Source organism: Lissotriton vulgaris, chromosome 5, assembly GCF_964263255.1.
Source record: "Lissotriton vulgaris chromosome 5, aLisVul1.2, whole genome shotgun sequence".
Lineage (NCBI taxonomy): Eukaryota > Metazoa > Chordata > Amphibia > Caudata > Salamandridae > Lissotriton > Lissotriton vulgaris.
The window spans coordinates 1,761,104,930-1,761,132,844 of NC_141693.1; the positions used below are offsets into that span (position 1 = coordinate 1,761,104,930).

The 27,915-nt window shown below is 43.3% G+C and overlaps 1 protein-coding gene across 10 annotated transcripts in view; it reads right to left on the reverse strand.

Annotated features, from left to right (window-relative positions):
• Positions 1-27,915, reverse strand: part of NBR1 (NBR1 autophagy cargo receptor) — a 577,507-nt gene that overhangs the window by 158,583 nt on the left and 391,009 nt on the right. For all 10 annotated transcript variants that reach the window (XM_086924037.1, XM_086924035.1, XM_086924034.1 and 7 more), the window contains one exon: positions 11,902-12,051. In XM_086924037.1, coding sequence (XP_086780163.1) covers positions 11,902-12,051 — 150 coding nt within the window. The remainder of the gene's footprint in view (positions 1-11,901; positions 12,052-27,915) is intronic.

The window sequence follows — 27,915 nt, forward strand, 5'->3', positions numbered from 1 at the left end:
GTGGCCCTCATTCTACTCGACCTCTCCGTCGCTTTCGAAACAGTCTGCCACAGCACCCTAATACAACGCCTCAGCAACATCGGCATACAAGGAAAAGCCTTGGACTGGATCATCTCATTCCTCGCTGGGAGAACTCAAAGAGTTCGACTTCCCCCATTCAACTCAGAGGCCACTGAAGTTATCTGTGGCGTACCACAAGGATCTTCACTCAGTCCCACCCTCTTCAACGTTTACATGAGACCTCTCGCCTCCATCGCGCGTCAACACAACCTCAACATCATCTCTTACGCCGACGACACCCAGTTAATCCTGTCCCTCACCAAAGACCCCAACACCGCCAAAACCAATCTTCACGAAGGCATGCAAGAAGTAGCCGAATGTATGAAACATAGCCGCCTAAAACTCAACTCAGACAAAACCGAGGTGCTCATCCTAGGATCTTCCCCCTCTGCCTGGGACGACTCTTGGTGGCCCTCCGCTCTGGGCACAGCACCAACTCCCACAGACCATGCACGTAACCTTGGCTTCATCCTAGACTCCTCTCTCTCGATGTCCAGACAAGTCAAAGCAGTCTCATCCTCCTGCTTCAAAGTACTTCGCATTCTCAAAAAGATCTTCGCTGGATCCCCCTCGAGACAAGAAAGACTGTCACCCACGCACTGGTCACAAGTCGACTGGATTATGGAAACACCCTCTACGCCGGAATCACAGCAAAATTACAGAAAAAACTCCAACGCATCCAAAACGCATCAGCGAGACTCATATTAGACGTCCCTCGCCAAGATCACATCACCGGACACTTAAAAGACCTCCACTGGCTTACCGTCAACAAAAGAATTACTTTCCGCCTTCTCACCCACGCACACAAAGCCCTCTACAATCTAGGACCCGAATGCCTCAACACTCGACTGTCATTCTACAAACCCTCCCGCAACTAAGATCGTCCAATCAAGCCCTCGCCGCAGTCCTGCGCATCCGAAGATCCACCATGGGTGGCAGATCATTCTCTTTCTTTGCTGCCAAGACCTGGAACTCACTCCCCACTCACCTCCGCCTTACTCAAAACCACATCTCCTTCAGAAAAGAACTTAAAACATGGCTATTCGACAAATAATGAACCCCTCCCCAAGCGCCTTGAGACCCTCTGGGTGAGTAGTGCGCTATACAAATGCCCGAACTTGAACTCTAAACTCTGATGAAAATATTCTTTCAGTATGTACTTTATCTCTCCCCTACCCTTACTCAAATGCTGAATTGTTTGCATATTTAGTATGTTCCACTGTTACCCTTCCTATAGAAGTTGCATTTTATTCTAAAGCAATTGTTTCCCAATTCTCTTAGTATATTCAAATTAGCTTTAGTAGTATGTTCCCTTGTTCTTACCTATCCTTTAGTGATGAAATAGCATGTTCCTTCTCATAGTATCTTTCTGAAAATTAATAATTCTCACCCTGATTCATAGTTATATCGTGTTTTGATCTTGGTTATAGATGTTCTTGTTAATGTAAATCTCATTCCCATGGCATATATAAACATTTTATGATTTAGATAAAATCTTTAAAACTTCCTGTGTTTGTGGTTATTATAAGGTTATACAGAAATAACAAATGCATGTGGTATTAGTGTTATCTGCCTAGAGCTAAATTTTTGCTCCTGATCCATTGTGGTCAGAGGTACCTGTTCTCGAGGATTGGTAAGTCAGGTACACATGAAATATATAGAAAGTCAGAACCCCGAATTACTGATAGCGCTGTGAAGGTTACCCGATTCACGAAAATTTATTGATGGGCCCAATTAGCGTATATATTTGGTGAATAAGGATCGGGTGACCTGCGCGCTCTATCAACCTTGCATACATTGTTGAGTTTGTGTGTGTTTTACTGTGTTTGTGTCAGAGGGTGAATGGAAGAACGAGTTACTGAACTGACAAATGGATGCCAGAGAGAAAAGTGACATAGTGCGTACATGAAACCTTATTGACTGTTTTCAACAAATTGTGATATGAAAGGTACTTTCATTCATAAGTCAGATCTATTGGCATTGAAAATGCTTCTAATAAAATAGTATGTGAACACCGAAAAAATGTTCCGTACTCGTGTCATTAAAGCATGGAGTGTGCCAGCATATGTCGGATGGTGTGGTCACTTTCAGGGCAGTTCTAGCTGCATGCCGCTAGTCGGAGGCGCCTGAGAGCTATCACTTGACATTTTCTGGATCCAGTCTGGTACCTGAAGAATTTCATAAGTTGAAGAATTTGCAGGTAGACTTCTTATGCATTGGATGTAGAATGGATTGATGGAATTAAGGTATTTCACTGTGACAATATGACTGAAAGTGAAATTTGAGAACGGTCTAACAGGGCTTTGGATTAAATCCTAGTCTGTTGAATGTATTTATTACAATGACACCACTCTGACTGACCAACCAGCACATGTACATAAAGTGTAAAGTCTACATACACACTTGTTGCTGTACACTAAGAATGCAGTCCTTTAAACCTGCACTTTCTGTTTTCATGACTCTAAGTCGGTCTTCAAGGTTCTGGGTTTAGGAAAGGTAGAACCACCTACTTCCTTTCATGAAAAATTAAACCGTGATTCAGGTCCATTTTTTATTATCTAGTGATCAGATGTACTTTTTTGTGAAGTTGAGGTGAATTCCATCACAAGGTTTAACTGAAGCCCCATCTCTGTCCCTTAGGATATTTACCAAACGAAAGTGTTGGTTTTATTATTGGGTACTGAGATTTTGGGTTATAATCAGTGCTTTAAATGGGCAGGTACTGTCTGGTAGTTAGTTCTTGCATTTAGTTACCTGAAAGGCAGAGTACCTGCACTTCTCAGCTTTGCTGAAATATATTTAGTGGCAGAGTACCAGCACTTCTCATCTGCCTATAATTCTATCATGGGGTAAACATCAAAAGTACTTGTAAAGGGCTTGTTAAACCGATTGTACTAGAAGCATTTATGGAAATATAATTTTATATATTGGGAGAAGGTAAATGAAGAAAACCTTGCAGAATTACTTATATAAATCGACAAACGATAAGGAAGCAGAAGTAATGGTTAGAGGTAATGTGGTCGACCAGCTGCCTGACTGCCTCTCTGTCAGACCTACAAATACTGCATACATAAGAAGTTCTCCTTGTTTTGATCTGACCGGAGCTGCCAGTCACAACCATGTACTCCAAAAAGTACATCCAATCCTGATCTTTGCTGCCTCATGTACTGCAGACTTTGAAAATCTGGATAGATTGGAGCTGTAGCACTTGACAGTGAAGCTTTGGAGGGCTGAAGACAAAGTGGATACTCATGATGGAGTAACAAGAACAGCTAGATAAGGAGAGTTGGGGTGGGACATGGGTTGGGATTGCACTTGGACTGAAGTGATTGGACCCACTCTTTTGCTATCCACTAAGCCTAGGTCGATCTATCAAAAGCCTACTGAATTTTCCATGTGGCCTCTTCCCACCTGCACAACAGCTACTCTTTTTTACTATTTGCACTAGACGTTGGAGTAGTGGGGAAGTAAGGCCTCATCTTCCTTGCCCCTTCCCACCTGGGAGACAGAAATGTGGGATCATAAATGCATCGGAGAACATCTTAGTTCGTGTCCCATACTTTGTCACTAGTGATTAGAACATGTATGAAGGATCTGTCTGCAGAAGGGGAGTGATAGTTGTCACACAGAACAGATAGTTGTTCACAGAAAATGCATTGCTGGAACATATTAGAACACTTGCTAGCACTGCTCAGCTGCATAGTGTCTCATTCATTCCAAATCCGCCTTCCAACTTCCTACTTTCCTCTCCAACGCATCTACCTAAAGACCAGTGAGAATTAGGATGCTCTGACTTTGCAGTAGGATTAGTCTGTTGCTTCAGTGATGGGGATGGTAGACACTAAAGTTACAAATTGCTACCAAAGAGATCACTTTTGACCAAAAAAGTGCAGAAAGTGTATATGTTCAGGTTAAAACAAACACATAGTCAAATATATTTTAATTGACAGGATGCCCTTGAGTTGTAAACTACAAAAATGGCATCCACTTTGACAATCTTGAAACCATTAGTTTGATTTGGTTTAATGCAAGAAATGGCAATAAATATCTATTTCACTCAGTCAATCGTGCATGCTTCGTTTCTACAGAGGTGCAGAGAAATAGATAGACTGGGCGTTTCAATAAAAAGGGTTTATTGAACAGAATTCTTTCTCATGCAAGAGATATGAACTGCTACAATCGTAAGAAAGAATGCGAAGTATAATGCGTACAGCGTAAACAGTAATATAAAAAAATACTGTAATAGCATGGTCTGTTGCTATGACATATATAAAAATACATACATAAATAACACAGGCTAAAATACTCAACTGGTGCTTCTAAAATAATCCTACCCCAGTGTACCTAACCTAAGTCTAGTACGAGGGAAGAAGTAGGTGCTGTTTTAGCTATAGTTTAGTTTTGCCAAGAATGTCCAAAGGTTTCTCTAGGTTCTAATCAGCTCCATACCTTAGAATGAGAGAGGTTGGTATCTCTTTCCCGGGACTCGACTCTCTAACACCCCGCAAGGAGAGTCGGAAACACTGGAGCTGGATTCTCGGCATGGAGGATGACAGCGTCTGGTCAGTGCGTCAGTTGGGGAGATGACGTCCTTTGGGACTTGCTGTGGCGAGCTGTGTCGTGCAAGTAGGTAGCCGAACCGAACCTTGCCATGCCATAGCAAGTGAAGGTATATTTATACCATGAAGGTGTTAAGGAATGCCAGTATTGACGTAAAAGTCGGGCATATGAACGTCATGAATGAACCCCTAAGGAATAGATGTTCATGCTTAATAAAGGAGTTCTTGGAGAATTCAATATCCAGGCAAGGGGAAGTCCTTAAAGCTTAACAGTCTGGTTTTCCAAGAGCTCGTTGTGACGTAGATGAGTGGATGTAAGTAGCCATGCCTGTATTTGGGTAGCATGGACTATGCCTAAATAAGGACTGGAGTTCTATGCCTATATAAGGGCAATGTGAATAGTACCTATATAAGGGCATGGATCAGGAATATTCATAAAGAGTCTAAATCGATACACAACAGGCTATTTAGCAAGATCAGTTCTCTATTTATGAAGAGATTGCAGACGCTGAGGTCGTGACGGCTGCTAGAGGCTCTGATTTACCCTAAGGAGTCAATATGTTAATAATGCAGATGAGTTATGTACACAAGGTAAGAGAAAATAAAAGCTTTGGATGCATTAGAAAGGTGCATCCTTTGATTGGATGACTGGTAGGAAAAATGAGGGTTCAGCCTATATTGGGTACTCTGTGTCAGGTGGTTATGTAACCCTCATAAGAATTACAATAAAAATTTCTTTAGGAAGTACTATCCAACAAATTAGCCACATGCAGACAAAGCACTGATGATCAGATCCTGGCCCAATGAAAACTCGAGTCTGAATGGGAAAGTTTCGAAACTTCCTCTTCCTCAACATAAAATGTGCCATTGGAGGAAGCGCAGCGGATGAGCGCAGCGGGAGCGCCTAAGACAAGCCCGGCTGGGCCCAGCAGGACCCAGGCCCAGTTACTCTGCCCGTTTCCTCCAACGACCGAGTGGTCTATACGAGGGACAGGCTTCTAGCACTTCACTCGGCAAAAAATCCTGAGTGCAGTTACATCCACGCAGGAGGTAAACCCTACATCAAGTGTGAACTATGTAACCCTGATACCATCACTGCAGGTAATTCCGGCCTACAGCTGGGCCCGCTCAACTGTCGGCCCCTCCCTAAGCATGCTCATGAAATTAACTTGCTGATTCAAGATCATGGTTTTGACATTTTGTTTCTTACAGAAACGTGGCTTACTGCCTGGTCAGATGCTGATATTGTTAACGCCCTACCCCCAGGATATTTAATTCAAACTTTACACAGACCCCTTGGCAGAGGGGGCGGACTGGCGATTATCCATAGAGAATACTTCGCCTGTAGATCTAGTAATGCCAACATTGAAGGTTGTGAAAGCTGCCACTTTGCTCTTCAAATATCCCCCGCACACTCCCTCTCGGGGCTGCTGATTTATCGTCCGCCGGGAACCCCAGGGAAATTCTTAAATGCTCTTGTTGACATGGTTTCTCAGATAGCAACCTCCTCTCCCAACTTCCTTATCGTGGGAGATCTTAATCTCCACCTTTCAGACCCCAAAGATCAAACTGCGTCTGAACTCCTTCTTGACCTTATGTCCTTTGACATTCGGTTAGTTAACGCAGGACCCACCCACGACAAGGGGCACCTCTTAGACCCTGTCTTTACCAACATCACAGACATTACCACTAGCTCCTCCCTTCCCCTCCCTTGGACAGACCACTTTTTAGTACCCATTTCTTGGTATCTCTTCATTCCATCTACCCAACAGACCAAAACCCGGGTCACCGACCGGCGCTGGCACAAACTTGTCCCAGACGAATGGACCACCATTCTCAGGGCATCTCTCCCCTCCCCAATCTCAGACCCAGCCAACGCTGATAAACAGTTTAACTCCTGGCTCACCTCATCACTGGACAAACTTCTCCCAAAAACTACCACCCTTAGGCGAATCAAAAGAGTGAGCCCTGCCCCGTGGTACACTCCTGAGCTTAATCTTCTACGGAAGGAGTGTAAAAGAATGGAGCGCTCCTGGAGGAAGGATAAGTCGACAGCTAAGAAGGATGCCTTCCATACCTCCTTAAGAAATTACAAGCTCGCTCTCCGGAAAACTAAAAGCATATTCTTTCAGGAAAGGATAGAAAACTCCTCGTGCTCCAGCAAGGAAACGTTTATCATTTTAAAGGAATTACTTAAAGTCCCAGACCTCCATTCCACCCATTAACCTCAGCGAGGAAGAATGTATTAATAAACCCACCTCTCCCCGTTTAACTTCTTTGGGACCAGTAACTGCCGAAGAGGTCGCAACTACGCTAGACACCATCAAAAGCGGATCCCCTAGGGACCCGGTCCCGCTACGCATACTTAAGAAAGTTGCACCTACTATCGTCCCCCCACTCACCCATCTCATAAATGCTTCACTACTTCAGGGAAAAGTTCCCTCCAGCTGGAAGGCGGCTGTCGTCAAGGCGCTACTAAAAAAACCTTCTCTGGACCCCTCGGATTTGGCCAACTACAGGCCAATCTCTCTCCTCCCCGGAACCAGCAAAATTGCTGAAAAGCTAGTGAACAAAAAACTCTTGCAGTATCTGGAAACCAGCAATCTGCTTAGATACTCGCAGACTGGATTCCGGCCAGGGCAGGGCACTGACATCGCCTTTCTCGCAGCGGTGGAGGAGGCCAGAGCACTTTTGGATGCAGGAGGATCAGTGGCAGTGATCCTCCTGGACCTCAGTGCGGCCTTCGACACCGTTAACCATCGGGTCCTAATTTAACGACTTAAGAACGTCTGTGTGGAGGGCACTGCGCTGACCTGGCTCACCTCCTTCCTTGGCCAGAACTCCTTTCAGGTCTGGGAGAATGACACCCTTTCCCCTGAAACCCCCCTCCAATGCGGCGTGCCCCAGGGCTCATCCCTAAGCCCGACATTATTTAATGTCTACATGTCCCTATTGGAGGAGGTTGTCAACCCGTTCGGAGTGCATATCATCAGCTACGCTGATGACACTCAATTAGTGGTGTCCTTATCCCACCCGAACCAAGTACCATCGGATCTATACAACTGTCTGGCAGAAATACAAGGTTGGATGAATAGCTTATCTTTGAAACTTAATGGCTCAAAGACAGATATTCCCCTCCTTGGCCAGAAGGGGCTTTCCCTCTCTCAGAACATCTGGCCCCCCTGCTTGGGTGAACTCCCTGCTCCTAAGCCTGAGATCAAGAGCCTAGGAATTTGGCTTGAAAAAGATCTGTCTTTCAAGACGCAAGCCAAAAAAATTGCGGGTACTTGTTTCGGGCTCCTCAAATCGATCAGGAAGATTCTGCCCCTACTTCCTCCGGCCTCCCAGAAACTGTTAATCCAAGGCCTTATCTTATCTAGGCTGGATTACAGTAACACCATCTACCTAGGCGCTCCTGAGGCAACCCTTAACAAATTACAAAGGATCCAGAACGCCGTGGCTCGGATCCTTACTAATACCCCAGCCAGATCCTCAGCCAAACCAGCCCTGAAACTCCTTCACTGGCTCCCAGTGAGAGAGCGAGTGAAGTTCAAGGCTCTCTGTCTGTCTCACAGACTTCTACAAGATAAAGGCCCCCCTATTTTAAGAAAATTCATCAGGCCCTACAAAGCCCCAAGATCCCTCCGTTCTGATCAGGAATACCTTGTCACCATCCCCAGAGTCATGAAGGTGCGCACGGGTGGACGGCGCTTCTCTGTTAACACTGCCCGTCTTTGGAACTCCCTTCCCCGGGACCTTAGGACAGAACCAGACTACCTTAGATTCAGGAAGCGGCTGAAAACGCACCTTTTCCCCTGATCTGCCTTCTCCATCTGTCCCAGTTTGACCCTCAGTTGTTTGGATCTTAGCGCTGGGATACTTACGGGTGACTACGTGCTTTATAAAATTTAATAATAATAATAATAATGGGGGTAGACTTCACAGCACAGAATATCCTGATAGCCTAGAAAGGAATTGTGAGGGGTAGTGCTTCAGGAGGTGATGGTGTGGAAAATAATTGTATTAGGAAGCCTGTGACCTCCTGATCTTCGGATTCCCTAGCCCTCACTCTGAGAATGGCAATTCTAACTGTGCTACCACAAAAAGCTTTGAATCCAAATGAACGTACCTTGTATAGACCTTATTCATTGCTGACCCACATTGTAAGGATCCTAAGCAAAGTGATCTCTCTCATAGGCTGTTAGTAGTGGTTCCTATGCTGCTGTGCCCTAATCAGTTGTCATGTACCCCAAACTAGGCCTAAACGACCTTTCACCTACATTAGTCCTACCTTGCTCTGCATAAGGGTTCTAGCACTGACCTTTTAACCAGTTACATGCAAAATAAATGTTCGATTTCCTCGAAACTTGCCTCAATTATTATGCATGAGGAATTTTAGAAAAGTACCCTGACCATGACGTACATAACAGGACTAACATACGCTGCAAAAAAGTCACAGTCATCTTCATCCTAGGGCGAAAGAACTACTCCTGACACAAGACACTGAGGTCCCGCCCTGCGGAAGCTACAACACGCAGCAGTTTGACATCCCTTGCAGGGTGTCCAACTCGAGCCCAAGACGGGGTTCTTCGTTCTCTCCCATCAGGTAATGGGGTTGGGTCTTTTTGCCAGGTGATTCTTGGCTTTACACCCGCATACGTGCTAGGTACACTTCGGTACACTTAGGGTTGCATCGTAGGAGTGCGCTTGATTACTGTCTATTTTCTGTTTAGCACCATGGTATGATTCTACTTTTTATTTACTCTGTTGATGCTTGTAATCTTTTAAATTTGCTTCTGTCTAATGGTTGTCGCGGCAAACATGTTTTATACTAGAATGACACTGGTTTAATAAATGCTTATTGAAACCATCACCGTCGTTTATTCTGTGTCTCTCTCTCCGACTAATTGCGTACGATTGACTGAGCGAAAAGTACTGTACTGTTTCCACAATCCCTGAAGGATCAAGGGTTGTCATGTTCGATAGATGCCAGAAACTATTTGCTCCTTGGTAAGGTTATGGGGCTTAAGGTGGCACTGTGAGCTAGCTGGTCCAAAGGATAACATATCCTTTGGCGGGGTGGGGGTGTGGTGTCCAGAATCAGTCTGAACACCAATCCCTTAATTTATGTTGTTTAAACGCGCAGCTCCTATTTATTTTTAGGAAATACACAACAAAGTCTGCATTTCTACAAATCGGCCAGGCCTTAAGGCACCAATACATTGTTATAGCAAATGAAAAAAGAGACAAATAAGATAAAAACTCATCTATCTTGATGCCGAAAAGGCTTTTGATTTCCTTAGATGGAAATGGTTCAGAAAGTACTTAAAATGCATTTGGGAACATAGTTCTGAGTGTGGAATTATACCCTGTAAGACTGACCAGTTGTGATTTATAACATGAATACAAAGTTGTCGACTTGATAGTTATTTAGGGATACCTTGTAAAGTTGCCCATTTCATCCCTCATTATTCACACTACAGCTTGAGTCGCTGGTGACATTATGAAAACATAGGCATTGAATTATTAAACTAGGTGACTCCACTAGCTTAATGGCACTGCATATGGATGTTATTCATTTTATGACACACTAAGTAGGCATGACCACGGGGAAGGTTGCAGTGTTCTTTTTTGTAATGGGATGCAGGGTTCAATGGGAGAAATCACAGTTTTTTCTGTTACTGGGTCACTTTACAGTGTTGGATATTGATGAGTGACTTAGATGGACACCAAATGATTTCTAATACTTGGAGGAGAGTATTGCATGCACAGAGGAGGCATTCCAAAAAGGTAATAATGAACACGTTATCAAATATGTAACCCAGAGGCCACACAATTGGATAAATTACTGCTTTTAACCACGAGGAAAAATGCAGATATTGAATGGGTGCTTCTACTAAGCCAATTTATGTGGTCACAAATACATCCTGAGATATATCCCATGCGCATTTAGGACACTGGCACAGTAGTAGGGAGATAAGTGCATCCAGTAATCGTGCAGCAGGTTGGTGATATAGTCACTCATTCTTTTATGATCGCTCCATCACAGTCCACCTGAAAAATGTGTCTGGCCTGAACGAACCAACACATTTTTCGGGTGGACTGTGATGGAGCGATCATACAAGAATGGGTGACTATATCACCAACGTGCTGCATGATTTCCGAGTAGGTAGTTGCAGCACTTGGCAGAGTGGTATGTGGGCTGTAGGTAAATTGAACAAAAGCATTGACAAGCAGAAAACATGCCGGTTTTGGAGCAGGAAGAAACTGTATGAAAGAGGCCCAGGGATGTTCTCAATGACATTTATCAAAGCAGATGAATTGAGATGAGAATAATCTTGCAACATGTTGATCTGTCCAAGAGAGATAGAGCTTCAACCAGGGTCACAACTGAACAGATTATAAGTGAAGCTGCAGCCTAGATGTTGCAATATCCTACAATGCCAAATATAAGGGTATTAAATGTAAGTACTTACACAGGTTAAACATAACCTCACTAAGGTTGAGAAGGAGGGATTCTACACTCAGCATTGTGGAGTCAATCTGTGCATGAGACATTCATGCAAATGATATGGGAGTGTCTGGGCTGACATCTGACAAATAGTTGAGTTTACTAATGGTCATTTGAAATATACCTAAGCTAGCTGCACACAGAGACTGCTCATAAGAAGCAGCAGGCACGACAGCACTTAGATATTTATACAGAAAACTCTTCTCTTAGCCAAGTGTAGGATAAATTTAAGTTGAATGTTGGTTGATGTGCCACTTGTGTTATAATCACAAGCTACAGTAGATACATCCCATTTTGAGTACCTGATTCTAACTTACTGTTGTGATAAGTGGACTTGTGGATGGTGATATACATTCTACATATCTGTGAAGATTAAAGTGCAGTGAGTCCCCTGTTGATTCTGAACTGATGTTTGCAACATATTACACCTGTGCAAAAACCTATGCTCAGAATCACTTTGAAATTGATACAGAGTAACTCGCCTTAAATTTCTCCTTGCAGTGTTAGAAAATGTTAATTAACAAATTATTTTAAAAAAACGTTCTGAATATGCTCCAAAAGGCTGAGCGTAACTGTGCTCATGATGTTACCCAGAAGAAATTAGCTCTTTCAAAGTTTCTTTTGTTTTTAACCTTCTCAGGACTGAGGTTAAAGAGAAACCTTCCTGGGATATTCTCTGGTTGGAGAATGTATTCTTGTTGCTCATCTTTGAAAAGTTTTCAAAAGTAGAAATCAGTTTACCCTTGTTTTATATTATCAACTCATGCTCACCTGATACAACCAACTCATTTTCTTCTGTGGAATGCGTGCTGGGCTCTTCTTGTGGTTCTGAGGTTTTTAAAACATGAATGGGTTTTGTTTGGAGTCCTTCTTCACTTTTGACACTATAGCTGAAACTGTCCGATAAAGTCTGCAAAGAGCCTAATAAATGAAAACAAAAAATGTTATTTCTTCAGCTCCAAGGGTATACTATGGACAATATTTCCAACTTTATATAGACTGCTAACCCAATTATATCATGCCATTTGAATCACTGTATATCAATCACAGGGTTTCTCACTCACACCTCAGATATGGCTCGGAATGAAAAGGCAGAACACCAGGAGACAGCACAATATTTATTGTGCACTCAAAAACCAAGGACGATGCGTTTAGGCGTTAGCCTTTGTCAAGTTGTTTCCTGTTTCCCAATTTCCCCTAGAATAGGTTACAGTGCTGCTGAACATGGAAGAAATACTACTTTCGTGCACTGTGATTTCATTCATCGCAGAAATGGTAACTCATTATAACAATAATAACAACATTGTCACTCTTAAATGCATGAGAATAAAACAATATTTTGTTTTCCGACCGAATCCGTCATGGGGACACTGCAGTAAGAGGAAGCCTAGAGCAATTGTGGTAGCAGCTTATTAAGGTCTGCGCACGTGCCTAACATTGGACGCTGAGTTTACATTATTATTTTTTGGAAACATTACCCCCTTGGTTAATTGTGTCATTTACTCAAAGGCCCCTGACGTGTGTATAATATTATCCGGATATCGGAATTTTGATATCGGGTAAGGAGTTTGGACGCCTTGACATACTTATTAGGGGTTGATCTCTGGATAATTCAAAAGCCATTCATAAACCGTTTTCTCACTTGCAGCATCCATAATATTTTATTGGTCAAACTGTTTCATCTGCGCCATTGCGTCACTTCAAGATCTACTAACATCTCTGCCCTGACGAAGCTCCCATGGTTGGGGAGCGAAACGCGTTGTCTGTCTTAAAAATGAAAGAATAAAAGAAAATATATTTTTGATACAACGTGGTCCTGGTTTACTTCATACTTGGTGCTGCCTCCATTCTTTTTCTGAAGTTTTCATCTGGAATTCCAGTGGGACCAAACCGCAGCAGGTCCTGGAGGTTATCAGCACAACAAAAATGTGGACATTTGAGGGACATTGGAATATAGAGGTGCTAGTTGTTAGATCCGCTGTGGAACTTTTTTCTTTTAATATTTTGTTACAACCATTATTGCTGTATGCGCTTAGTTTATGTGCGCCTATGTGGCATATGCCGCTGTGCAGTACTACAGCGATTTTTTTAACTGGCATTTGATGTTCGGTATCGGGCAGATGCCCCACTAGACTGGGGCTGCGCTATTGCACATTATACAATCAATAGCACATTATTTAGTAATATAATGGGCGCAGCTTCAATTATCAATGTTGCAGCCAATATATTAACAAACGGCGAATAAAGTGCAAAATGTTTAAATAACATGTTCAACATTGCGCCTATGTAGCATATATTGCTGTGCGGTCCTACAACGATTAATGACTTGCATTTGAGGTTCGATATCCGGCAAATGCCTACTTAACTGGGGCTGTGCTACTGTACAATATACAAAATAACACATTATATAATAATGTAATAAGCGCAGCTTCAATTCTCATTGTTGCAGACAATATGTTGGTAAATGGAGCGCACAGTGCAAAATGTTTAAATAACATGTTCTGCATTGTACATATAGAATGGGAGTCCCGGGAACAGAAAACATCCTAGGAATTTATGTCAGGAAAGGTAGTGAAATGGAAGTGCAAGGTGCATATATGACATTAATGTGAACTAGTGCTTGTATAGGGAACCTCACTGTATACTATAATAATAATAAGTCGGAATCACCAATGATTCCACTTTTTACATGCAGGTCCACAATTGTGGTATGATGCCCATTTATAACCCAGACGGGAAAAGAATTACTCTGCATGGATGCAATACGAAGTGTTCCATTAAATGTAAAACATAATCAAATGAAAAAAATATAATAAAATGAAAAAAATATATATATAATCAAACTTAACAATTCACATCATTTTTAAGAGGATAGTTAGGCTACAGCTATTCGTTAGGAGGAATTTAGCGGCCTATATCTGTGGCTAATTCTTCACCACTATTAAGTCCTTTGGGGACCTTGCTGTCCATTTTCAGAATGAACTTTGATTCCAGAATTCTGAGAAGTTTCTCACGGTCCCCTTTCTGTATATGTTTGGGTATTCTGTCAATACCAAAGCATTGCAAGCTGCTATTGTTGCTGTTATGTTGTTCTGAATAGTGGCGTGCTACAGAGTAGTTATAGTCAGTTAGAAATGGCACGTAAATGTTGTGGGATTCTTTGTTTCAGGGGGAGTTTTGCACTGCCCACGTACTGGAGCCCACAGGTGCATTCCAGTACGTAAACAGTAAAATCACTGTTACAATTGATAGTTTGGGTTATGGCCTTTCTCTAGTTGGTACTTGTTCTATATTTTCTACTTTTTTTACCATTATTAACCATTGCGGCAGGCTTTACATGAGCCGCAAGTGGTGTGGGCGCTGGGGGTCCGTGTCGGAGGATGGAGATTGTTAGCTGCCTGCATCGCTCGAGGGGAACGATTACCGTGCCTCTGCCAATAGCGCTTGTAGCGGCATTGGGAACGAGCGTGACAGTCGCAGTGTACACAAACAGTGTGTGTCAGGAGTCAGATTGAATATGCAGGAATAGGATAATGAGAGGAGAGCCGGAGGTATTTCATTATTCAACGAGGAGCAAGAGGTATTAACCGTGAGATCAGCCAACAACACTGCCAGTACTGGAATTGATTCCACAACAAAACAGAAACTTGCCCTAGTAGAGAAATAGAGTTAACGCAAGATAAATAAATGGTGGGAGGTGGCCTCCCTAACTAATTACGTGGAAGTCTACGTGTTCCGATAGGACTGAGAATATCAATTGTCCCAACTCATGACAATCCAAATCAAGATTTACTGACAGAATGGGCTCAATTTATGGCCAAAACATGTAAGGGCATGCTGGAAATGCATATAAAGTATGCACAAATTGATTTAGAGGCAACAAGGAAGGAATTAACTAAATTAAAAGCAGATCTTGAGAAAATCAAAGGCGAAAAAACAGTAGAGGAATTTATGAAAACACTCCCAAAGAAATTGAAAGATTGAGGATGCGATAAAACAGAAGAAGCAATGCAAATTTCTGAGGAACAAAAGGGATTATGCTGAAGGACGTATTCTAACTTATGCAAAAAGATATGATTGGGCATAAAATAATTTGAGAATCACATCTGGCGAACACCAAGTAGAAGCAATTTCAACTGGATCAAGCTCTGATGTAAGCACAGATTCAGAGGATCGCAATACTGCTTTCCCTTTAGGGTCACGTCCACTGACCTTCTTACACAAATTTCAGATCCTGAAACAGAAGAAGGACCCAAGCCAACTAAACAAACCACAAACAAGGGGACAAACCAGAGGCAGAGGTCCAAAAAGAGGAAGAGGACGAGGGACCAAAAAAGCAGAAGACTGATTAACAGAAAGAAAAAGAGGATTACAACCAATGGAATGTTAAGATCACAATCCACCAAATCGGTTGTTAACTTATCCTCAAGAGCCCTAACTGAAACAGAGATGTCAGTCCTAGCACTAGGATTATCCTTCTGCCCTAGCAAGGAATTGAATTATACTGATACTAGAATCGATCTTTTCCTCTACGTTCGAAAACTCAGACTGATGCACATGTATGAAACACACAGTAGAGCAAAATCTGCCATGAACTCCACATATGAGAATTCCAGTGCTCTAGGCTTAGTAGCCCATGACATGGAACTTCTAAGAATCGAGTATGAATTGGAAACTAATGAAAGCCTGAAAGTTAGTGATCATGTCATACCGATTGAATCATGTGGAATCACGAACATTGACCAGAAACACAGTGGATTAAAACTAAAATCGAGATACAATCCCAATGTTCCATATGATAATATAGAGGCGTTCAATGCAGCAGTCACATTGGATTTGAAAAAGACGAGAGAAGCCAAATAAAATTAAGTGGGACAATTTATCAAAACAACAGAGAGAGAGCCATTAATGGGCTAGAAAAAGATTCTTCCATCGTGATTAAGCCCTCTGATAAGGGGGGCAATGTAGTCATCATGGATGTGGGTGACTACAGAGCGGAGGCAATGAACCAACTATCCAATGAATCCTGTTATGAATCCTGTTATGAAATCATCAATTGGGATATCTATAAGGAATATGCTACTTACCAGTATGCATCTAGTCTTGGCATGTATGTGTCATGATCGCTTACACAGCCGCAGCGAAGGAAAGTAGGAAAGGACAACAAGTGCGATGGATCCCTTTAAACTACATGTCCCAGAAGGCCAAGCGGCTCTGGAGAAAAGGAAAGAAGGCGGAGCCTATATAACTCCGCCTTGGAAACAGATCGGCGCTTGACAATTGTATTCATGGTTTTGGTTGTGGCGGATGGTGATCCCCGCCGGAGTGCGCAAGAGAAAGTCATCGCCGATCAAGAGCCAGCGTGGTCAATGGAGTGAAGCAACTTCCGACCAACTGCAAGTATAACCCTAGAAGAACGGGATCGTTCTTCTACTAACTGATTATTGTTTGTCTGAGATTCCTGCTAGTATCCTGATGTGCATTCGGTAATTCCAAGCGTCTGAGTGTTTAGCTTGGTAGAGTGTGCTACGACCTATTCCTTTGTTTCTCAAGCAGTATTGAGGAAGCAAAAGACACGGAGGAAAATACTTTTCCGCAAAACCAGGGGTAAAGCCTAGACTAAGGGGATTCCTACCCCCTTTCGAGAAAGTGACGAATAACTTTCTCACCATCTTGCCTATCGCAGTGGAAGGAGGAACACATTGTTATTTCCTTAAAAGAACTTCTGAGTTGTTCCTTGGTAAGTGCCAGAGATCGGGGTCGGGGAAGGAAGTGTACTTTTGTGGAACAGGGACTTATATCTGGCATTTATTTCTCCACGCTGCAGTACGTCCCTCCACTACGGATTCCGCAGAATCAGACCCCGAGGACCCCTTCCATCGCTCCGTGTACCCCCTGCGCCTTATCCTCCCGGCTTCTCGCAAATACCCATTCAGAAGGTGTTCTCAAAGACACCACTGGGTGAGGTGTCTAGATAAGTCAGAAGGACATTCATCGCATCGTTCCTGCTGACCAGAGTTCACAGGTTAGTGGCGCGCGATAGTAGTAGCGCTGCTTGCAATCGCGACAGATTGTCAAGCCTAAGAATACGCTTCAGCCCGGACGATGGACGCCGACGCTACTCTCGCTTCCCTGCTGGAGAGCTTCTCGGAACTACGACAGGAGGTCATTACCTCTCGTGCCGAGAACCAAGCATTATATCAAGAAGTGGCACAAATGCGTAAAGAGAGGTCTGACCTTACACAGAAGGAGCCAGTAGTCAGGCCCATACTTAAACCGGCCACATTGCCCCCGCCTTCCTCTTCCCGACCCGGGGGGTACTTTTTGCGCTTATCTACTCCCGCGGTAGTCACAGAAGCACTACCAACAGTTCAAGTGATCCAGAACCAAGGGATTCCGTTAGCCCCCCCGGAGAGGTTTTTCGGAGATCCTCGCAAATTCGAAACTTTTTTGAACCAATGCCGGCTTCATTTCCTGTGTAAACCCGTAGTCTTTCAGGAGGAAGCTGTGAAAACGGCATTCATGATGTCCTACATGGGTGGGAATGCCTCGAGTTGGACAATTCCCTTGTTGGAGCGAAACGACCCTGTATTGCATAATTTTTCTGATTTTTGTATTGAATTGAGAAAACTCTTCGATCGAAAATCCCATATGCTCACCCTTGACAGAGAAATCATGACTCTCAAACAAGGTTCACAGGATTTACTGTCCTATATCACTACCTTCAATCGCTTGCTGGTGGAAACTGATTGGCCAGCGGAAAAACGGATTTCCCTCTTTTATCAAGGGTTAAGAGGAGAATCGAAGGACGTTCTAGCTCAGGTGGTGCAACTACCTACCATGGTATTGGAATTCATAGATCTGACGGTTCAGTTAGATCATCGTTTGCTGGAAAGAAGAGGGGAAAAACCTAGGGGAGAGAACCGTTTCTACTATCCTCCCATACGACCTAGATCCGGAGGAGAAGACAAACCGAAGGTGTCTGATGACACTGAACCCATGCAAATTGGAGGGGTGCGAAGCCCCCTTACTACAGAAGAAAAAGACAAAAGACGACGCATGAAACTGTGCCTATATTGTGGGAAAGGAGGACATTTTATCAAAGAATGTAGAGCCAGGAATTATGTTCCCGGGCGCTCTACTCTTCCCCGAGTCCAGGCTACACAGAAGGACGCCGAACCGTCGGAAAACTGAAGATCTCGAGTCCGAAGGAGGTCTCTGACTCGAGATACCAGTTCCCTATGATCTCCCCTGTTCTTGCCAATACCCTTCATCCCACAGTGGCCCACATGAACATAAGTGTGACTCTCTGGATTGCTACCAACAATCACTTGCAAGTTGATGCCCTTCTCGACTCCGGGGCCACTGGTAATTATATCGACCAGGATTTCGCGTTAAGGATGGGCATCCCGTGCGAGAAGAAGCTACGCCCCGAGACGGTAAAGGCAGTCGACTGAACCATCCTTTCTTCAGGCCCGGTGGTTTACAACACCCTTTCTTTATTGATGGAGTTTGGTGAGAATCATCGAGAACACATCCAGTTCGACCTGATAGATGCCCCGCAGTTCCGACTCATCTTGGGAATGCCGTGGCTTACGCTACATGATCCTTTTGTCAGTTGGTCAGCTCGTACGGTTAACATGACCTCTCCTTTTTGCAAGGAACATTGCAGAACCCACGAACCCTTGCCTTCCCTCTCTGCACCCTCATCGGCCTCCTATCTGGCGAACGCCTGTACCTTTGAAAGGTTCTGTTGTGTCACGGTGCTGCCCGTCGAATACCAAGAGTATAAAGCCTTGTTCGACAAACAAAAGGCCACCCAATTACCACCTCATCGGGTCTACGACTGTCGTGTTGACCTCATTCCGGGGGCCGATATCCCTTGTAGTAGGGTTTATGCCTTAACGGAGAAGGAAACCCAGTATTTAAAATCATATATTGATGACAACCTTGCTTCCGGGTTTATCCGACACTCCACATCCCCTGCATCTTCACCGATGTTTTTCATTGCCAAAAAGGATTGTGATGAGTTGAGACCCTGCATTGACTACCGTGCGATTAACAAAGTAACGATCAAAAACCGTTATCCTCTTCCCCTCATCCCGGTTTTGATGGATCAGTTGAAGGGTGCGAAATACTTCACGAAACTCGATCTTCGGGGAGCCTACCACCTCGTTCGTGTACAGAAGGGGGATGAATGGAAGACGGCATTCCGAACCAAATTTGGTTTATTTGAATACCGAGTAATGCCCTTTGGTCTCTGCAACGCCCCTGCTGCCTTCCAATTCTTCATGGACGAAGTTCTGCGAGGATGTATGGAAACATACTGTGTGGTTTACATAGATGACATCCTGATTTATTCAACATCAATGGCTACATGTCCCAGAAGGCCAAGCGGCTCTGGAGAAAAGGAAAGAAGGTGGAGCCTATATAACTCCGCCTTGGAAACAGATCGGCGATGACTTTCTGAGACTGAACACGCAGGCTCTTGATCGGCGATGACTTTCTCTCGCACACTCCGGCGGGGATCACCATCCGCCACAACCAAAACCATGAATACAATTGTCAAGCGCCGATCTGTTTCCAAGGCGGAGTTATATAGGCTCCGCCTTCTTTCCTTTTCTCCAGAGCCGCTTGGCCTTCTGGGACATGTAGTTTAAAGGGATCCATCGCACTTGTTGTCCTTTCCTACTTTCCTTCGCTGCGGCTGTGTAAGCGATCATGACATATGTAAAGCAGCCACATGGACTACCATACATACTTTCACAACACACTATTGTGTAGATGTACATTCCAAACAGCAGACAGGCTGTTCTAAAAACTCTGTTTCAGACTGCTGCAGCTGGCACAGGTAGCCCCCGCTAAGGGAGAGACTGCTATACATTCTATGCACAGATATGAATTCAGCAGCCCACATGCCTCGAACGGAATATGCTACTTACCAGTATGCATTTGTTCATGGCATGTAGGGCCGCTGACATTCATATCGCCCACCCTCCTTTCCGGTGCCTGTCGCAGCTGTAGCATTCATTCTAACTCTCACTTTCTTGCATGGACATCTCTTACTGTACAACACTCCACCTCTGCCACAATGGCAAAAGTTTCTTATCGATTCCGAACTCCGAGTTGGAAATCACATCCGAACCCAAAGGCGGAAAAAAACAATCTAAGGATGGAGAGGATGCCCATGTGCACTGTAGTCCAGGGGAGGAGCCACCTATCTCGTGATACTTCGAAGACTCTTCCAGGACAACAATGTGCAATCATCCGGACCCAACACTAGGCGGCGATCTATGCACAGATATGAATTCATCAGCCCACATGCCTCGAACACAGATGATTCAAAAGTATCATGGACACTTGGGGGAAAGGTACCTTCAGGGTCTTTTGGACACAGATGAATACAAATTTTTGAGGACTGATAAACCAAGGATACCCTGTATCTATTTCTTACCCAAGATCCATAAGAGAGCCACTAGACCACCAGGGTGCCAGATTGTTTCTTCGAATGGTGGGCTCTTAGAAAACACCTCCATATTTTTGGATCTTTTTCTATCGAAATATGTACTCAACCTAAGTTCTTATTGCAAAGCCACCACGGATTTCCTTCGACGGTTGCATGATGTGCAATGGGGTGAGGGATGCCTGATGATTGGCCTAGATGTGTGCTCCCTTTACACATGTGTAGATCAAGTCAAAGGGGTGGCAGCATGTATGCATTTCTTAAAAAGCAGACACATCGAGCATACCACACACAACAGCATGTTAGAAACCTTGATGTTATTCTGCCTGCACTAAAATATCTTTATTTTTGAAATAGTGGTGTACCGTCAACGTACCGGCACTGCAATGGGAACGTGTTTTGCCCCCAGCCTGGCGAATCTTTTCCTGGGCTGGTGGGAGGAACATGTTGTCTGGACTGATGACATGGCAAAATATACAGATCACATACTTGTATGGATCAGATATATTGATGATCTCTTCTTAATATGGGACGGACCAGAACCCCTAAAAAAAGAGTTTATAGGGATTCTTGGTATCAATGGCTTAAATCTAAAATTCACACATACCATCAGTGCTCAGTATTGCGAATTCCTAGATATAGCAGTGGAGATCAAGGAAGGTAAAATAACAACTTGCCTATTTCTCAAAGCAACGGCAGGAAATGCACTACTGCATGCTGGAAGTCGTCATCCAGATTCCTTAGTACAAAGCATACCTTATGGTGAGCTATTAGGGCATGCCGTAACTGCAAAACTGATGACAATTTCTGTAAAGAACAAGAGATCATGATGACTCGCTTCAGGGAGAGGGGTTACAGGGTAGAGACACTTGTGAAAGCGAAAAGCAAAATAGATGGGAGATACCAACATGAGTTATTATTCAAACTGGGTGAGACTAGACCCAGTGAAAGCCTGAATAATGTCTCTAAACCACCAAGAATGATAACTCAATTTAGCAAAGGTTCCAGGGCACTTAAAAAAATTATGAAAAAACATTGGAACCTACTAGCTGCAGACCCTATCAACGAATAGGAGAAGCTCCTCAAGTTACCTTCAAAAGTGCCAGATCCCTGCGGGATCGTTTGGTCCATAGCTATCCAAGGGATGAGACCAACACACAATGGTTGAGGATACCCAACAGCTTTACCACTTGCAGCTCATGTAAAGCCTGCAACAATGGTAAAAACTGTAGAGAATATAGAACAAGTACCAACCAGAGAAAGGCCATAACCCAAACTATCAATTGTAACAGTGATTTTACTGTTTATATACTGGAATGCCCCTGCGGGCTCCAGTACGTGGAGAGTACAAAACTCCCCTGAAACAAAGAATCTTACAACATTTACGTGCCATTTCTAACTGTGACTATAACTACCCTGTGTGAAAATTGCAAAAAACACAGTTGATGGACAGAATGTAGAACAATGTCATACATTCACCCCAGTACAAGGATCTGGGCCTAACTCCATCGTTTTTTTGCACTCCACTGCACTGTTTATAACTACCCTGTGGCACGCCACTATTCAGAACAACTTAACAGCAACAATAGCAGTTTGCAATTCTTAGGTTTTGACAGAATACCCAAACATATACGGGGAGGGGACCTTGAGCAACTTCTCAGAATTCTGGAATCAAAATTCATTCTGGAAATGGACAGCAAAGTCCCCAAAGGACTTAACAGTGGTGAAGAATTAGCCACACATATAGGCCGCTAAATTCCTCCTAATGACCACCTGTAGCGTAATTATCTTCTAAAAAATGATGTGAATTTTTAAATTGGATTGTATATTTGTTCTTTTTTTCATTTTTTTCCATTTGATTATGTTTGACTTTTAATGGAACACTTTGTATTACATCCATGCAGAGTAATTCTTTTCCCGGCTGTGTTATAAATGAGCATTATATAACAATTGTGGACCTGCATATAAAAAGTGGAATCATTGGTGATTCCGACTTTTTATTATTAGAGTATACAGTGAGGTTCCCTTTACAATCACTAGTTCACATTAATGTCATATATATATGCACCTTGCACTTCCATTTCACTACCTTTCCTGACATAAATTCCTAGGATGTTTTCCGTTCCTGGGACTCCCATTATATATGTACAATGCCGAACATGTTATTTAAACATTTTGCACTGTGCGCGCCTTTTACAAACATATTGTCTGCAACACTGAGAATTGAAGCTGCGCTTATTATTGTTATTGTGTATATTATACAGTAGCGCAGCCCCAGTTGAGTAGGGCATTTGCCCGATAGCGAACCTCAAATGCGAGTCATTAATCGTTGTAGGACCGCACAGCAATATATACTACATATGCGCAATGTTATCTAAACATTTTGCACTGTGTGCGCCGTTTGTTAATATATTGTCTGCAACATTGAGAATCGAAGCTGCGCTCATTATATTACTACATAATGTGTTGATGATTGTATAATGTGCAGCCCAAGTCGAGTAGGGCATTTGCCCGATACCGAACACCTAATGCGAGTTTAAATTTGCTGTAGGACCGCACAGCGGTATACGCTACAAAGGCGCATATGAACTGAGCGCATGCAACACTAAGTATTGGAGCTGCGCCCATTATATTACTAAATAATGTGTTATTGATTGTATAATGTGCAATAGCGCAGCCCCAGTCTAGTAGGGCATCTGCCCGATACTGAACATCAAATGCAAATTAAAAAAATCGCTGTAGGATCGCACAGCGGCATTTGCCACATAGGCGCACATGAACTAAGCACATGCAGCAATAATGGTTGTAACAAAATATTGTTTTAGTCTCATGCATTTAAAAGAGTGGCAATGTTGTTATTCTTAGTTATAATTTCTGCGATGAATGAAATCAGTGAGTAGTATTTCTTCCATGTTCAGCAGCATTGTAACCTATTTCTATGGGAAATTGGGAAACGGGAAACAACTTGACAAAGGCTAACGCCGAAACACGTCGTCCTTCGATTTTGAGTGCACAATAAATTATTGTGCTGTCTCCTGGTGTGCCGCCTTTTAAATTCGAGCCATATCTTAGGTATGGAGTGAGAAACCCTATGATAATTGGTGGTTGCTGTTACCATGGGGGGTGCCAAAGCTAACAGGTAGAGAACCGCTGAAGCAGCAAACTTGGAGAATATATATATATATATATATATATATGGAAAATACTACTTACAAGTATGCATCTGTTTTTGGCATTGTAGAGCTGCAGATTTCTACACTTTGCATTATATCGCCACCTGGTGTTGGGTTCGGAGGATTGCGAGCCCAACACCAGGTGGCGATCGAATGCAAAGTGTAGAATCTGCAGCTCATATGGCGATATATAAATATATATATATCCTTGCAGCTTCTGCAAACGGCTTTTTTGGACCACAGAATAACGGACCACCAAGCAGCAGGTAAGTATTCAGGAAGATTTATTATCTCTTCACACGGTTCTTTCTGGCATGACGCGTTTCGGTTAGCAAGTAACCTTGATCATATATATATATATATCATGAAAAGTGGTCTCTAAGCAATGCACTCTAGCTGCCAGCGTTGGGGTGTCAGACCACAGACCCTGAACTATGATTCACCAAATGGAGACACTGCACTCCCAAAGGTTTTGGCACACTTCTTTATTCAATTGGCACTCCTTCAGACCCCCACGACACGTTTTGATAACAGTCTTCCACAAGTGGGTGTGGTCTCTGGTAATAGTATTTCCTCTCTTTTTATTGGTGCACAGGCATTATGGGGTTATGGGATACGTAGTTTTGGGCATTTATAAATAGTGCTTGATTAAAACTGAAAATTATTTTCGTTTCCGTCTTGCCTCATAAATTCCAAACTGAACTGTCATTAGAGTGTGCTACTGGCCTCCGGACCCTTCCTCCAAACACAAAAATACTTTGCTGTAGAAATGGCAAAAAACTTTGTCCATTACCATCTCTGCGTGGATGGCACTGTGCTAAATCCTATGCTTAAAGACTTTGATAGAAATGGATGAGTGTGTACTTGTATCAGTGATTGAGAATAAGTATGCGTTAGTGTCTATGAATAAGTGAGTTGGTGTGTGTATAACTGTATAGGTGAGTAAATGGAAGTGTGATTTATTCTTTGCATGACTGACTAGGTGTGTGAGTAACTGGATTAGTGGTGGTGTGTGAGTGTCTGTATAGGTGTATGAGTGCATATGATAATGTTGTATTGATGAGTGACTGCATGTATGAGTGACTAAGGGTGAAGGAGTGGATGTGTGTGTAGACCTAGCAATCAGTGAGAGGGTATGTAGTAACTGGTATTGGTGTGTCTATGGTTTCAAAAATGGTAGTCTGTATTTTAGAGTGGGTGTATTAAAGGTTATATTAGGGTGTGAGGAGGTGCATCAGATTTTCACGTAGGTGATCTCAATTGAAATGTCATCAGTGATGTCACTGACCATGTCATGAATGATGTAATATGTGACGTCATCAGCAGTGCATCGTGGGGGCGCGAGTAATAGTTAGCTAAACTAACTAGAACGGCCAAATTTCACTGGTTTTGTACGAGTGAAATATCCAACTAACTAGAACGTCCCTGACACCTGTGGTTTTTTCAGTGAATTTCAAAGGTTTTTTAAAATGCTAATTTCTAACTATAACGTCCCTGAAACCTTTGTTTTTTTCAGTGAATTTCAAAGGTTTTTTAAATTGCTAATTTCTAACTATGCCTACAGAGGTAGGACATGTGCAGAAAGAGTAAGAAAGGCGCAGAAATAAGCAAGAGAAATGCAAAAAGAGGCAACAGAAGTCCAGAAAGACAAAAAAAGGTGCAGAAAGAAGCAAAAGTTATGCAGAGAGAACAAACAGACACACATCTCTGGTTTAGAGACTGGAGGTCTTTAATGAATCGCCATAGACATACCACTGCATCACATCTAACACGCTCTATCACCATATTCATTAATGTCGGCATGACTCAAGTCCAGTACTGCATCAGAGGAGGGCAGGTCCAGGTCAAATGCAGAAATTCTGCCTCCCCAGTTTCACATCTCACTCCGTTGGCATCATCTTTTAACCCATATTTGTATAGTTTCATAGGAGTGCAGTATATTTGATGCAGAATTGTAAAGAGTATTAGTCACAAATTACAATTAGAGGTGAGTGTGTGTAATTGCGTACAGCAAACTGTTCAATCCACATCTGCTATTGATAGTGGAAGCACAGCATTCCAATCCTCTAATGCTTGAATTTAAAATACTTATATAGCGCAACATTCACCAGGCGGTTTCTTGGTTTCTTGCTTTATTATAGGTGTGCTTTTTATTCACCTGTGCAGCATTATAAAGGTTAGTGATAACGTGTCATCATGTTGTGCTAGTAAGCAGAACCTGTAGTGCGGCAAGTGTAGGTGGCTCGTCTAGGAATTTTGGGCAAAGCGAGCGCATAGCCGCACAGAGGCAGTAATGGGGTGCCCTCCTGAGATGTAGCGAGGTCCCCGAGGGCCATAAACTTGCCATTCAGGTATGCATCCCTCATAGTTTTTAAGCCCATCTTGGTTAACAGCTGAAATGCCTTTTCTTCTTGAGATACCGATATTTCAGGGTGGTACTTGCAATGGGAGTTTCCCTTCCCACCCTGCTAGCCCTCACCAGGCCGTAGTGGTGGACTGTAATGCGGTTATTTCAGAGCCTCGGGATCCCCACCCATGTGTGTGGTCGAATAGCTGATTGTGGGATTGGGAAGGTACCTTATTTGTCAAAATGTAGCTGCGCACAGCAGTAGTACAAGTGAAAATCTGGTGGGTTGAAACCCTCACTGGCAAAAGGCATTGTGAGTATGTCCCAACTTATCCCTCGCTTCTTTCCCATCCATGTCAGCGTGACCAGCAAAGCATGTTTTTTTTTTTAAAGAAGTACACTGGTAGGAAGATGGTAATATTTACAAATAGATATACAAAATTTGGTAGGATCACCATCTTAATGACAGCTACTTTATCCACTAGTGAAAGCGGAAGTGTCGACCATCGGGCGACTTGGACTTCTAGTTTGGAGAAGCCCCTGCCGTACTTCGGTCTCAAAAGGGGGTGGTGATAGACGGAGCATCCGAATCAATCAAACACTCACACCCAGTCAAAAGATCTGGGTTTAATCCATCACCGTTCTTTAGCCCACTCTGCCACCCCAGTTCAGACATGGCTATATGCAAATCAGTCTGACCCTGTGCCTCATTGGAACAGTCCAGCCCGAACTACCAAGCCATGTCTTCCCTGGACCGGAAACAAGCTTCCGAGGACCGGTTTCTGGCATTCCAGCCGTCTTCAGCCCGGCTTGCTTGAATCCAGTGGCAAAGTGAGCAAGGGAATCATGTCTGAGCATACCCTGCCACACTTATGGGAGCAAAAAGCGGTACCAAAAGGGGTGGTGATGGGCGGAGCATCCGAATCAATCAAACACTCACACCCAGTCAAAGGATCTGGGTTTAATCCATCACCGTTCTTTAGCCCACTCTGCCACCCCAGTTCAGACATTGCCAGTATGCCCGTACGGGTCATGCAAGCGAACATGTAATCCTACAATGAATTTAAAGGCTTTGATAGCATTCAGCGGGACTGCTGCTGCCTGCAATGTGGGAGCTATAATGCAAAAACAGTACGCAGGTTATGCGTGGTCGGGTGGGAGGGGACAAAGCTGGAATGAGGGAGTAAGAAGTTAGGGAGTAGTGGCTGGAGGTGCTTAAGCAACACCTTGGCAAGTATTTTCGTATCGCTTTTTATGAATGTTAGTGGTCTGTAAAACAATTTATCACTTCCTGGGTAATAACCTACATTTCATAGAACAAATTATGGAAATCATGTCCTCTAACTCGGACCAACACATCAACCATTTCTTCCTTAGAGATTTCAACATACACTGGAACAATTCTGATTACCCCATTCTGAAAACCTTCAAGGACTTCCTTACGGAACTCTGCAACTCTGCAACCATATTAAACAATTTAAACTCTAGACCATAGCCAATCTGGCTTCCGATCTGGACATAACAATGAAACAGCTCTGATACACATTGTCATCAAGGCACTAAGACTGCTAGATCAGAACGAACCCTGTCTACTTATACTTCTTGATCTCTCCTCTGGATTTACTAAGGTTAAACATGACTGCTTGATTGACACCTTTAAAACAGGATGGCGCTATCCAGTCCAATTTTAAACTGGTTTGCTTCGTTTCTCCAAGATAGAGCTGAGAATCAAAGTCAAGCAAACCCTATCTGCCATCACACGAGTTCCTCAAGGATCCATATTCAACCTGTATATGGAACCT